The following is a 14,064-nucleotide window of genomic DNA, read 5'->3' on the forward strand; positions in this document are numbered from 1 at the left end:
ATGGACAATGGGAGGCATCACTAGAGGGAGCCATTTCCCAAGAGCATCTCTTTCCCTTAGAGCCTGTGCACTGTTGCCCCACCTTGGGAAACACCCAAAGCAGAAGGATCAAATAATCAAGGTAAGGGGGGCCACCATAATAAGACAGGAGGAAGAGCCAGTGTGCCCACCCCAGGGCAGGCAGGCCACACAGACCACGAGGGCTCAGTCACAGAATCAACCAGTGTCCCGGGAAGGGTTCGGACCTGAGAGATGACGGAGTTCTTGTACTCCCACAGCCTCCTGGCTTCGGCTTTCTCCTTGTCGCTCAACAGCTGAGGCCTGGGCGCTTTCCCAGACGTCCTGGCCTCGATAAATCGAGTCACCAAGGACCACAGACGCTGCTGCCATCTCAGCACCCCAGGGAGCGCGTCGGCTGTGTGTGACATTAGTGAATGAGAGAGAGAAAGAGACACGTGAGGATGTCTGGTTTGGTCACACCTAAGCGACAAAGCGCCCGTGAAGGAGGAGATGCTTCACGAGATCTCTCTGAGGGCAGGAAGAAGGGTCCTCCCTGGCTGCCAGTGTCTGGGAATTCAGACCAGGATTGATTCAGTCATTTCTTCTTAGGGCCCCAGATATTCTGAGCATAGGACACCGGGGCTTACTCAAAGGGTTCCCAGCAACGGTCACCAGCCCAAAAGGAGCTTAGAAGTATGGGCCAGGATGTGTGGGAGGGCATCGCCTCCTTGGTTAAGAAAGCCTGCTGTGACGAAAACGTCCTCGGAACCAGCCGCGTGCGTGGAGACAGGGCTGACGTACGCGGTGCAGGCTGTCCTCTCCTGTGGACAGGCAGTACTCAGAGGCAGCAGTGGTCCCCAGGCTGCATTCAGAGCCACACTGCTACACAGCCGGAGGTGCTTTAACACAAGCCCGGTCCTCGCCAGTCTCGTGCGTTTCACGTAGTTCACAATGTACGCATGCTCAGTCGCTCAGTCGTGTGTGACTCTTTGTGACCCCATGGCCGGTAGCCCACCAGGCTCCTCTCTCCATGGGATTCTCCAGGCAAGAATACTGGCGTGGGTTGCCATTTCTTTCTCCAAAGGACCTTGCCAACCCAGTTTTAGATCTAAATAACTTTGGAGGGAGGAATCCCCACGCCCCGCACCCCCCACACCCCAATCGTGGGGCTCTGGAGGCTGCTGTGGGTGACTGCAGAGGTCACAGGTCACGCCGGGCCAGGCCCCACGTGGGGTTTTCTGGCCCGGTAAAGGGCAATGATACTGTTCTCGGAAAAAACCGTGCAGGTTACACCAAGAGGGAACTGGCTTCTGTGGCCCACAGTGGGCCCAGGCGTAACCAGCCTGGCTCAAGGAAATGTTCTCAAAGTGGGATCCTCGTAGAACCTGCCTGAGGACACCAAGTCTATGCTGAAGGCCGGCTCCCAGCCACCCTGGGGGCTGGGTCAGCAGGGCTGCAGTGCGGACCGGGGGCCTGCAGCCACAGCGAGCTCTCTCGGTGGTCTGTGGTTCATTGCGTCTGACCACGCTGGCCGGGGAATGGCACAGGATGTCGGGCAAACTGCTACCTGCTCCACAGGTAGGACCCCTGGGCCCTCCCCTCCTGTCTCAGCAAAGACACGCCCTTCCCTGGATTCCCTGGGTGCGGAGGCGGATCGCGGAGGCGGCAGGCTGGCAGGGGAGGGTGACTTACTCTTCACATCCCACAAGAGATCCTTCTCCGGCGGGGCGGCGAAGAGGATGTAGAGCCGGACGGTGTCGATGCCGTACCGCTCCACCACGTCCTCGGGCTCCACGCCGTTGTGCTTGGATTTGCTCATCTTCTCCCAGCTCACCTCGAGCTTCTCCCGCGTGTCTGCGTGAACAGGAACGGAACCTGCACGCCAGAAGGATGCGTCGGTAGAAGGGGACGCCGGACTGGTTCTGTCACAGCATATCCAACCCGGAAATACTAAGGGAGCCGTTCAAAGTGTCCACTTGAAGAACCCTGCTAATTCACTTAGTGTGACGTGTTCTCTCCCTTTAGACATCGTAACCGTGTTCTGGTTTTCAAATAAATGAGGCCCACATCCCGCCACAAATCTGTCTTTCATGAACAGGTAATGCATGCGCCAGCTTTTTCTCAGTCACAAAACAAGACAAAGCAACAGCACCCTTTTTAAAAAGTAAATCACTTTTATACAAAAAGGACAGGAAGAAAGGGTAAGGAGGACTCGCATACTGCTGTTTTCTTTATGGATTCTGGGCCTCCTCTGGCAGCTGGAAGCTGACCAGCCAGGGTCTCGGAGCAGCAGAGCATGTCTGAGGTCACTTCACCCGGAGGGAGGTCCCTGTCTGTGTGAAGTCACCAGAACGTGAGCTCACCCCAACAACGGGGTCCACACGTGGGGTTAGCTCGCTGGGCTCAGGTTACACGTCGGTCCTGCTGTGGAGCCCTGTTCCTTCTCTCCTCCCCGCTCCACACTATCCGTCCGGATGGTGCTGACGGAGGAGGCCTTCCCTGGCCACGTGTGGATGAGGTGGCCTTGTAGCCAAGCTCCAGCGGCTGGGACCAGGAGAGACACCTGACAAGGTTAAATCTCCTCCTCTGCAATTGGAACTAAGAGAGGGCCAGTCTGTCTCAATGCTGTTGGGCACTGGAGCCAGAAGGTCCTAAGGAGGTGAGGCATCTGCCCAAGGTCACTCTGCACGCTGAAATTAGGGAGAGCGGGATCCAAGCCTGGCAGGGGAAGGAGAACAGGGCAGGAGAATGGAGTGGAGCAGGAAGCAGAACTGGAGGCTGGAGAACGACAGAGGAGACAGCAGTGGCCACGGCTTCCTACACGCTGCCCCTCCCTGTAGCTGGGTTTGGGCGATGGCTCTAGGTCCTTGGGTGAAACCTGCCTTTGCGTGGATTTCTGTTCCTCCTAGCTAAATATTCTCTGACTCTTACCTGTGAGATCTACTTCCTCTCGCCGTAGATACTGTCCAGATGGTAGGCGGAATGTCTGCCCCTTGATAAGGCCTTGGGCCAGCAGTTTATGAAAAGGCTCTCTGAGGAAAGAAAACAGGAAAAGAAAACTGGTGGGGTGGGGGCTGGAAGCATCCAGAAAGAGAAGTACAAACCTTACCAGCTGATGAGTACAGATAACTGCTCTTTGTGAAAACAGGCTGACCACTTGTCAACTCAACTTGCACAAATGGCTCCTTACACATAAATGCTAAGAAAACTAGGTCAAATCAGTGGAGGTTAACCACTTTCCAACGTGGTGAAGTGTCATGAACACCAGGCCTCACATCTGGAAGTCCTGGATCGGAATTTCTGTACTGCTTCTCAATGAGCCTGAGGCAAGTCACTTCTTTACTCTGAGCATCAGTCTGCTCATCTGTAAAATGGGGATTATGAAAACCTGCCTCAAAGCATTGTTGGGACGATTAAATGAAACGACTGCATGAAAATACTTGTAAATTTTAAAGGTATGTACAAAGGTCAGTTGGGCTTCCCTGGTGACTCAGTGGTAAAGAGTCCGCCTGCAATGCAGGAGATCCAGGTTTGATCCCTGGGTCAGGGAGATCCCTTGGAGGAGGGCCTGGCCACCCACTCCAGTATTCTTGCCTGGAGAATCCAATGGACAGAGGAGCCTGGCAGGCTAGAGCCCATAGGGTTGCAAAGAGTCAGACACGACTGAAGTGACTGAGCACACACAGTCATGCTGAGCCCGGAGTAATGGAAAGTTCAGGATGATACAAAGAGGTCTACGCTGGGGTTTTATTCAAGAAGATAATTCATTCCTTAACTTTGATACAGTGCTTGCTAAAATTCTCTTTAATATTTTTAAATCATGCAAATTATACATGATTATACCCTTTTTGTTCAAATTCAAACAACCCTCCCCCTGTCTTCCCAGGCCTCTTCCCCTCTGATGAGGCAGTTACTATTAGTCCACAACAGATCTATTTCCTTTTTTCTTTTGGTTGCACAGCATGGCATGCGGGATCTTAGTTCCTCGACCAGGGACTGAACCCAGGCCCTGGCAGTGAAAGCACTGAGTCCAATCACAGGACCACCAGGGAATTCCCCAGATCTATTTCATTTTCAACATCTATTGAGTACTTTACATATGGGTGGATTATAATTTATTTATAGTGCCTATTTTTTTTTTTTTTTAAAGCAGTGTTAGTCACACCACTACTGGCTGAATAGTGAACTGAAGACGTTTTCTCTTAAGAGGACAAGCAGAGGTTTGACTCTTGAACTGAAATTATTTCAGATTTGAAACTGTTGTGAGTTTTGAAGCATGTAAGAAAGAGCTACTCCATATTCAATTTGTGGAGACCTCTGCTGAGAGCACGTGTCCATATCTCACTCTTATAAAGTGCAGGGAGGAACATTTGAACGAGGAGACAGATTGACATTCTCTGCCAACATCACCCCCAGCACAACACATCTATCAACATAAGAACCCTCGGGGGCTTCAACCTCACTTACACGGAGTGGCTTTTATTTAGAGGCTCAAAGACTCAATAGATGGCATCACCAACTCAATGGACATGGATCTGAGCAAACTCCAGGAGCTAGTGAAGGACAAGGAAGCCTAGCGTGCTGCAGTCCATGGGGTTGCAAGGAGGTGGACACGACTTCAGTGACCAAACAACAAACAACTCAAAGACCCAATAACCTCAAAGAGGCCAAGCAGAGCACAAACCCAGCTCTGGTGATGGAGGCACAGGGCGCTGGCTTTGTTAATTAACAGAATCTCATTTCACACGTGAGGCTAACACAGATGAACCCTGGTACAGAGGAAGAAGGCCTCTGGACAGGGCCCTGATCTGTACACCCGTCACAGCAGCTGCGTGGACAGACATGGTTTAAAGGAAATTCTCTAGTGGACTCAGAGGGATGGAGTGGAACAAGAGGATGACTGAGAAAGAGATGAAGGTCAGCTAGAAAAAAAGGACCCCTGGTCTCTGTGTTTTAAAATCCTGTTACGAGCGTGTCTATGTATGAGTGTGGGCACACATGAGTTTGGTGGGGGGTGTGTATGTGTGTGGGGGTACCTGCTAAGGTGTAAAAGACTCAATATAATTAACATTAAATGGAAATTAGAAAAGTTATTCAGTGTCACAGGGCCTGTCCATCATGGTACCGTGTTAATTTGGAAGACATACATGCAGAAAAATAGTCACCCCATTGTTCTGGCTCCAAAAGCTATCTTAACAATAAGCTCTTTGAGTCACAAAACTGTCTTCCTTCCACCTCGCAGATATTCCACCAGCAATGTCACCACTGGCAGAATGACATCCTTATGTACCACGTCCCAGGAAGATTCCCAGACAATGAGAGTGATATGAAAAATGATCTGAAAATACAGTGCACTTGGATCTCAGGCTGCATTTGAACCCAGAAGCACCTTTAAGGGGGAGCAATGGTGTCTGTGGTCCCCATTTCTCAGAAACACAGGTACAGGACCGTGAGGAACCTGGTGTCCTTGGGCCACACGAGCTGTATCCAGGGCAGGTTGGGGTTTGGATGTCCAAGACCCCAGATCTGCATTTTCCTCAGGAAGCTCAAGGACCTCTACCCACAGACCGAGTCTGCAGCTCTCTCTGCCACCAGCCTCGTCTGCCCTCTGGGCCTCTCCCTTCACACCTAAATGCCCCTGGTCCTCATAGAGGTCCCAGGGACCCTTGGCTGTGCCCAGAACCAGCCATGCTCCCTAGGACTCAGCAGGAATGCCCATCTCAGCCTGAGTTCCTGGGGTAACCCAGACCTGCCCTTCACCACTGAGCACAGGCACCCCCTTCTCTGGTGGGTGTCCCTGTCCCCTGCACAGAGCTCTGGACTCTCCTTTGGGTCCTGCCATGTACAGCACGCTTGGCCATGAAGAGCATGCCCAGGCTGTGTACTGATTACAAAATAAATACCCATGTACCGCCGCCCTACCCCCATCATGACAAGGACTATTGTCTTGTCCTTTCATTTGTCTCAGCGCTTAGCACTGTTTCAATGGACGACAGGCTCTTTAAACATGTTCAAAACACGAATGATGGATGAACAAATACAAATGAACAGACAGACGGACAGCAGGATGGAGGGAAGAAGACATGGATGTTTGGGGCTGCCAGCTCCTGAAGCCATCTGTGCCTTCCATCCAATCTGGGGTGGCACCTGGATTTTAACCTCATTACACAAAAGATACAACACAGTTTTAAAACAGAAGGAGAAAATCATATGGTTACTTTTTACTGGGCAGATGAAGACAGTGGCTACACCGCAAACTGAATGAGTGTCCTGCATGGAAGGGCAGCCTCCCCCACACCCGGTGGGGCCTTCACTGGGCATCAGTGGGCTCGATGGGGCCGATTTTTGCACTCACCTGGGGATGCACATTTTTGAACACTAGCTCATCTTTTAGGAATCTTCCTCAAATAATTTTACATGCTGCTGCCTCACACAAAGAGACACACTGCAGCTTTCTTCCTGCTGGGCTCAGTGGCGGGAGGATGAATTTGCTGTTGCCGTGTTAGGCTCTCGTGTCCCTGTGCACTAGTTTGTGAGGTTTTTCCTTTCCTTTTTCACTGTGAGTACATGGCTTTGGTCACTCTTAATAGAAATAAAAAATATGTCCTTGGGATGGAAGAAGGGAAGGAATAATTTGGATCCCAAAGGTAAAGGTTATCAGTAGGATGATCAAAATCAGTAGATTTAAGCTTCCAGAAGGGGCAGGGGCAGAAATAAGGAGCTTGGTCTGCATTCTTACAGGTTATTAAGTGGTGCGATGCTGCCCTCTTCTGGGGATGGGCAGAATTGCAACCTGCTGGAATTTCCGCCCCCCGCCCCAAACTAGGGGCAGTACTAAAGAAGGTTTCAAACACCATACAGTCGTGCTCATTTCACATACTAATAAGGCTATGCTCAAAATCCTTCAAGCTAGGCTTCAGCAGTTCGTGAATGGAGAACTTCCAGATGTACAAGCTGGGTTTAGAAAAGGCAGAGGAACCAGAGATCAAGTTGCCAACATTCGCTGGATCAAAGAGAAAGCAAGGGAATTTCAGAAAAACATCAACTTCTGTTTCATCGATTATGCTAAAGCCTTTGACTGTGTGAACCAGAACAAACTGTGAGAAACTCTTAAAGATGGTAATATCAAGACCATCTTACCTGTCTCCTGAGAAACCTGTATGCTGGTCAAGAACCAAGTTAGAACCCTGTATGGAACAACTGACTGGTTCAAGATTGAGAAAGGAGTACAGCAAGGCTGTTTATTGTTACCCTGTTTATTTAACTTAAATGCAGAGCACATCATGCGAAATGCTGAGCTGGATGAGTTATAAGCTGGAATCAAGATTGCCAGGAGAAATAGGAACAACCTCACATATGCAGATGATATCACTCTAATGGCAGAAAGCAAAGAGGAACTAAAGAGCCTCTTGATGAGGGCGAAAGTGGAGAATGAAAAAGCTGGCTTAAAACTCAATATTAAAAAAACTAAGATCATGGCATCCTGTCCCATCACTTCATGGCAAATAGGAGGGGAAAGCGTGGAAGCAGTGACAGATTTCCTCTTCTTGGGCTCTAAAATCACTACGGATGGTGATTGCAGCCATGAAATCAGAAGACAACTGCTCCTTGGAAGCTATAACAAACATAGACAATGTATCAAAAAGCAAAGACATAATTTTGCTGACAAAGGTCCATATAGTTAAAGCTATAGTCTTTCCAGTAGTCATGTATGGATGTGAGAGTTGGACCATAAAGAAGGCTGAGCACTGAAGAATTGATGATTTTGAACTATGGTGTTGGAGAAGACTGTTGAGAGTCCCTTGGACTGCAAGGAGATCAGACCAGTCAATCCTAAAGGAAATAAACCCTGAATACTCATTGGAAGGACTGATGCTGAAGCAGAAACTCCAATCATTTGGCAACCTGATCACTATGAAGAGCTGACTCACTGGAAGAGACCCTGATGCTGGGAAAGATTGAGGGCAGAAGGAGAAGAAGGCGTCAGAGGATGAGATGGTTGGATGGTATCACTGATTCAACGGACATGAACTTGGGCAAACTCCGGAAGCTGGTGAGGGACGGGGAGGACTGGCATGCTACAATCTGTGGGGTCGCAAAGAGTTGGACACGACGTGGCAACTGAGCAACAATAACAACTCCAGCTGCGCTGCTCGGGCTTCTCATTGAGGTGGCTTCTCTTGTTGCTGAGTACAGGCTCTAGGGTGCGCCAGCTTCAGTAGTTGCAGCTCGTGGGCTCAGTAGCTGCGGCGCAAGGGCTTAGTTGCTCCGCAGCACATGGGATCTTCTCGGATCAGGGATCAAACCCACGTCTCCTGCACTGGCAGGTGGATGCTTTTACCACTGAGCCACCAGGGAAGCAAGCCCCTTTATTTTTAATTGGAGGATAACTGCTTTACAATATTGTGTTGGTTTCTGCCGTACAACGTGAATCAGCCATAAGTTTACATATACCCCCTCCCTCTTGAGTCTCCCTCCCACCCCTGCACCCTCCATCTCACCCCTTAACCTGCTGGACTCTGACCCTAACTCCAGCCTTTCTGCCTAAGGCTACACACTTCTCTGGCCTCATCTTTTATAACTCTCTCTCTTTTTTAAAAGTGAACTTCTAAATGAAGTAAAGCGTACATATTGAAAAGCTTGTAGTTCCTACTGGTAAAGCTTGAGGAACTTTCACAAAATAAACACACCAGTGTAACCAGTACCCAGGTCAATGATCAGAATGTGACCCACCTCCTGGAGGCCCCCTCCTCCCCCTTCCAGGCGCCATCTCCCCACCACAGGCACCAGCCGTCTGGCTGCTAACACCATGGATCAATTTTGCCTGTTTTGAAACCACTCCTAACCCTTTCAGAATGAGGGAATCTCACGGGAGCACCCACACTGGAGGCCTTTCCCAGAAAGACAAGCGTTCCCTCTCAGACAGCAGAGCACCCAAAACAAGGCCTGCCAGTTAAATAAGTCTTAATTTCTGCAAGTTAACAACAATGCAACTTGATGGCTGTGGCTCACCCGGGCTGCCTTCCCCCAGGGTGGAAACACTGCAGTGGTGGCCAGAAGGGCCATCTAGGGCAGAGAGGGCAAGACTGCCCCGAGGCCCCTGCCCCCATCATGGACCCAAGGCTGCACACCCTGGTGGACTCGGGCTGAGCCTCAGGATGCTTGGGACCATGCTCTCAGAAAGCAGTTACCCTGTGACACCTATTGTTCGTTTATTCCGCAGCTGTTTACTGAGTGCTTACAACATGTCCGGCGCTGAGCCAGGCGTTTAGGGATGTCATGGTGGGCAAGGCCAGCCCAGCCCTCATGGAGCCAGGCTGCCTGCTGTCACTGAGCCAGATGGATGCCTGCCCACCCTCAGGGCTGGGAGGGGGGAACAGAGAGTCCAGTCAGATCTGAAGACCGGCTCCTGCCACACCAAGTCCAAATTGCTCGGCTCGGCCATCGAGGCCTTCCGTCCCTCCCTTTTCTCTTCCTTTACTCTTTCTTACACACATGTTGCCCACAGGCGCCTCCATGTCCTCACTCACTGTTCCTTGAAGTGCTGTCAAAACTGCCCATTTGTCAAAACTCTTCCAGACTCCACTCAAACGCCAAATCCAATAGGAAGGCGGCTCAGGCCCTCCTGGGCCAAATTAGTTGCTCTCTGTTCAGTGGGTCCAGTGTGGTTCCTGTAACTGCTTCGGGCAGGTGTTAAATGTTACTGTGCATTCATGTGAGCTGCTCTGCTGCCTGTCTTCCCCGATAGTGGGTAGTAGGAGGGTCCTTGAAGACCCCTCTAGCACCCAGCTCATCACAGATGCTCAGTTAAGGCAACTGGTTTGAGCCATGTTGAGTTTGTTTCCACGAATGAATAAACAAATCTGCCAGCGGCAGAGATGGGGACGGTGTGGAGGGGACAAGAGATGAAGGAAGGAAGGGGATGAAGGGCGGCCACTGCATGCTACTGCTTCCAAGTAGGGCCAGACCCTTTTGGCGGACAGAGGCATGCTCAAAGATTTCAGGCTCTGTCCACTTGAAGCCCCTGGGAAGATCGGCAGGGAACGAGAGTGGGAGGGGACAAATTCCACAGCGGGGAGGAGGCCCCCCAGTTCCTGGAATCCTGCTCAGTCCCCAGTGACTCTCCCTCTACTCTTCCAGGGCCTCAGGGCTCTGGGAAGCCGGTTCTCATTCCATCCACCCTTAGGTGTAGTTTAGCTCTGGATGAGGAGTCACGTTTGTATTTGAGCAACAACTCGGTACAGACCCCTCTTGCACTTAATCAAAGAGCTTACAGGAAAATGGGTGGCCCAAGACATGCTCATAAATCACCAGCACAAGAAGGAGGCGTGAAGTATGATATAGAGAAGCACGCAGCATGAGGGCCAAGGGAACGTCAAGGGTCCTGCTAGAGTAGACGTCGCATCACACTGCCAAGTTCATGATTCAGATCTCAAACTCTGTAATTAGTATGTTTCCCATTCGTACATTCATTCACAAAAAGGCACCTGGGAACAAAACTGTATAAGCAACCAAGATATTCACGTGTCATAATGACTCTGTATAGCAGGGAGCTTTATAAGAAAGTGAAAAGTCTGCCACTCCAAACCACCAACAAACCACTTCGGATTCCAAAGCCATCGAAGATGGATGGCAGGGCCTCAGCCTAAGGGAAGGCCTAGATGGGTTTCACTTTCATGAATGCAAATTAGTGCTCTTTTCCTTGAGTCAGACTTCCTCTTACTCCTTCAATACCACCCTGAGGGTTGGATTACTTTCATATGCACCGAAGCACAGCTCTCCGCTAGTAGAATGATGGAAAGCGATGGAATTGTCAAGTGTTTCCTTGACAGTCTGGACTGTACTAACTCAGAAATTACAACTAGTATCTGCTGGTCACGCAAAGGCACCTTTGTCTAAAGAAGGAGAGAAGGAAGGAAGGGAGGGTGGGTGTGAGGAAGGGAGGGAGGGAGAAAGGGTACTAACCATTAGGATTAACAAGGAATTTCAGAATACAGGCAGGCTATTTTAAGCATCCTTACAAAAATCACTGCATACAGGAATGAATTAATCAAGACGTGGCTAAAAGAATCTCAGGATTCATCAGAGCCCTAACCAGTCACTGCAGGTGACATTTCCTTACTTATGAAACCCTGGACAACCCACTCCCCTCTATCCTGCCTGGTCAGTCGGCTACTATGGAGATCTGGAAAGAAGAAAACAGAAAGCTGCAGATCTCTGAAAACAGTCTCTAATTGGGACTTCTCAGACTAACTTCACCTTGCTCTTCGTCCCTGCCCTGAGTCCAGGGCCATCATGTTCACATAACTGGCCTGTTTCTAAGCATCGAGACGTGGCTTGTCTGAAAATATCACTGTTTCCATTTCCTAGCAGCTAGCCAGGGGCCTGGAAGGAAGTCTTATTAATACCATGAGACTCAGGTAAAGTCTTTCTTTTTTTTCCTTAACTTTTCCCAATAGCTCCATTTCTGGTATGATTAGAAAAAGCTCCCTGGACCATGGACAGGGGACTGCTGAGCTCACAATGGTCAGCAGCTGGCTGTCAGCACAGGGAGCAGCGGCTTCTGACGCCACCCCACCCTTTGATGACTGCAAACCGCAGACAGAACGTCAATTCAGGGAATTTAGTGTCTCTCTGGGTTGTATGAGCAGCTGAGGCCGATGCTGACTTCCCCTCACCCCCCACTCCCCCATGCTCACAAACCACATTTCATGCCCAGCACACTTCCCTGCTTCAGAATATAAACTGTAAATGACTTCATTTTATCTTCTGTTATAAAGTCACATAGTCATTGGGAAAAAAATATCTGGGGGAAAAAAGTTAAGAAATAATAAAATCATCAATAAGCTCATCATCCAGAGAGAACTAGTGTTAACATACTGACATAATTTTTTTTCTAGTCTTTTCTCTTGCTTTCTGGGTGTACTGGTGTGTGTACATGTAAAGACAGAGAATCAAATTGTATCTACAAATTTCTGCCTTGGTTTTTTTACTTACTACTTCAGATGTATTTCTCCTTGGTGTTCAACATCCTTTGTAATAAATATAGAGTTGTATGGAGTCCTCCATAGAGATGGAATATACTTTGCCCTTTCTCAGCATTTTGGGGCATTTAGGTTTGGGGTAATATTTGAAGTAATACTTATATGAACATTCTCGTGTGTAAGTTTGTGTTTCTAATTATTTCCTTAGGATAGATTTCTAGAAGTGTAATTCAGTTCAGTTCAGTTCAGTTCAGTCGCTCAGTCGTGTCCGACTCTTTGCGACCCCATGAATCGCAGCACGTCAGGCCTCCCTGTCCATCACCAACTCCTGGAGTCTACCCAAACTCATGTCCATCAAGTCAGTGATACCATCCAGCCATCTCATCCTGTCATCCCCTTCTCCTCCTGCCCCCAATCCTTCCCAGCATCATGGTCTTTTCCAATGAGTCAACTCTTCACATGAGGTGGCCAAAGTATTGGAGTTTCAGCTTCAACATCAGTCCTCCCAATGAACACCCAGGACTGATCTCCTTTAGGATGGACTGGTTGGATCTCCTTGCAGTCCAAGGGACTCTCAAGAGTCTTCTCCAACACCACAGTTCAAAAGCATCAATTCTTCGGCGCTCAGCTTTCTTCACCATCCAACTCTCACATTCATGCATGACCACTGGAAAAACCATAGCTTTGACTAAGTGCAATTAGTGTGCCCAAATCTATTTTTTTAAGGCATTATTTTATGACTATTTTTAAAGCACTCCCTCTATACTGCTAAAATACTTTTCACGAAGATTGTTCCCTACTGCCTTGTAGGGCACGAGAGACCTGCTCTCACTGGGATGCTGTATGGAAAACGCTTATTTTGTGTTTCTTTTGCTGCCAACGAGATAAACATTTTAGAGTATGTTTACTGATCACTTGCATTTCTTCTTTTGCAAATTTCCTGTTGACATAACTTCCAGCTTAATCATCAACCTGATGTTTCAGACACACAATAAAGGCACCAGCTGTCCCATGGGATGGCACTTCTAATCCAGAAGCCAGTTTCTTCTTATAAATGGTAAAGAGCCCTTCTGGAAATTCAAACTGATGACCTAAATGTGCAAGTGATGAAGAAAGGGCCTGGGCTCTTTTAGGAAATAGGAAGATTATTAGATCCACATAAACCTTTGCTTTTATATTTGAAGACATTTAACCAGAATTAGAGAGTGAAAACGGTGCTCAGAGGTGACTGAATCCCTAATCTATGAGGCCAGGGAGAACCACAGAGGTTAGAACTCTCATCTGCACCACTAATCACAGGACCGAGTGAGCATGAAACAGAGGTTTCTGGACTCCCAGTCCAGACCTACTCCCTGAGACGGTGGCCAAGCGACTGACTGAGAAATGAAAAGTGGGACAACTGAAGCCCCAAGTCCCTCCTGATATGACAGTGCTAACCAAAAGGCATACAGAAATAGACAAGAAATTCCAATTTATACACATTTCAGGAAGAGGAGCTAATAAATAAAGAGAAACACATACGTGATTGACAGGTCTCAAAATTTCACCCTAGATCAGCTTGATAAAGTTGTTTGGAGGCTTTAAAATAAATGCTAATTGGCGAGTTCTGAATTACTAATCATAGAAAGTGGATGAGTTTCATTTCATCCAAGGCCAACTGGTTTACCAAAACGCCTCCGCTAAAGAGGTAATCCTCAGAAATAAATAGTTTTCAGATGCTACTGTTGCCCTGATGCGACTGAACAGGAGCAGTGCTGACAAGTGTGCCGAGAAACAGAGATAAGATGACTTTCTGCATCTTCTTCAGAAAGGTCAGCCTTCTGAGGACTTAAAATAACTCTCTTTTTGGGGGAGTATGAAGGCATGGAATAGAATTGAACCATCTTGGGAAGAATTAAAAAATATATATTGCATAGGTATAATTCTATGTGTACCATATAGTTATCCTTTAAAGTTGATGGTAAGGCAAATTTCAGGTGGACCTCAGGCTTTGCAAATTTTAGAAATGTATTTAATAGAAACAAGTCACATCCAAAACAGTGCTTTAAAATTATGTCAGAATGCTACAAATCTTTTTCTG

At 48.5% G+C, this 14,064-nt stretch overlaps 1 protein-coding gene across 24 annotated transcripts in view; it reads right to left on the reverse strand.

Annotated features, from left to right (window-relative positions):
• The window catches only part of LARS2 (leucyl-tRNA synthetase 2, mitochondrial), a 259,716-nt gene that overhangs the window by 20,787 nt on the left and 224,865 nt on the right, over positions 1 to 14,064 (reverse strand). For all 24 annotated transcript variants that reach the window (XR_014064288.1, XR_014064286.1, XR_014064287.1 and 21 more), the window contains 3 exons: positions 2,932 to 3,032; positions 1,693 to 1,875; positions 246 to 415 (listed from right to left, as the gene is read on the reverse strand). Coding sequence is in view for 21 of the 24 variants with exons in the window: in XM_081526044.1 (XP_081382170.1) it covers positions 246 to 415; positions 1,693 to 1,875; positions 2,932 to 3,032 (454 nt within the window). In the remaining 3 variants the exon portion in view is untranslated. The remainder of the gene's footprint in view (positions 1 to 245; positions 416 to 1,692; positions 1,876 to 2,931; positions 3,033 to 14,064) is intronic.

This window comes from Giraffa tippelskirchi, chromosome 9, assembly GCF_054371585.1.
Source record: "Giraffa tippelskirchi isolate mGirTip1 chromosome 9, T2T-mGirTip1v1.2.pri, whole genome shotgun sequence".
Taxonomy (NCBI): domain Eukaryota; kingdom Metazoa; phylum Chordata; class Mammalia; order Artiodactyla; family Giraffidae; genus Giraffa; species Giraffa tippelskirchi.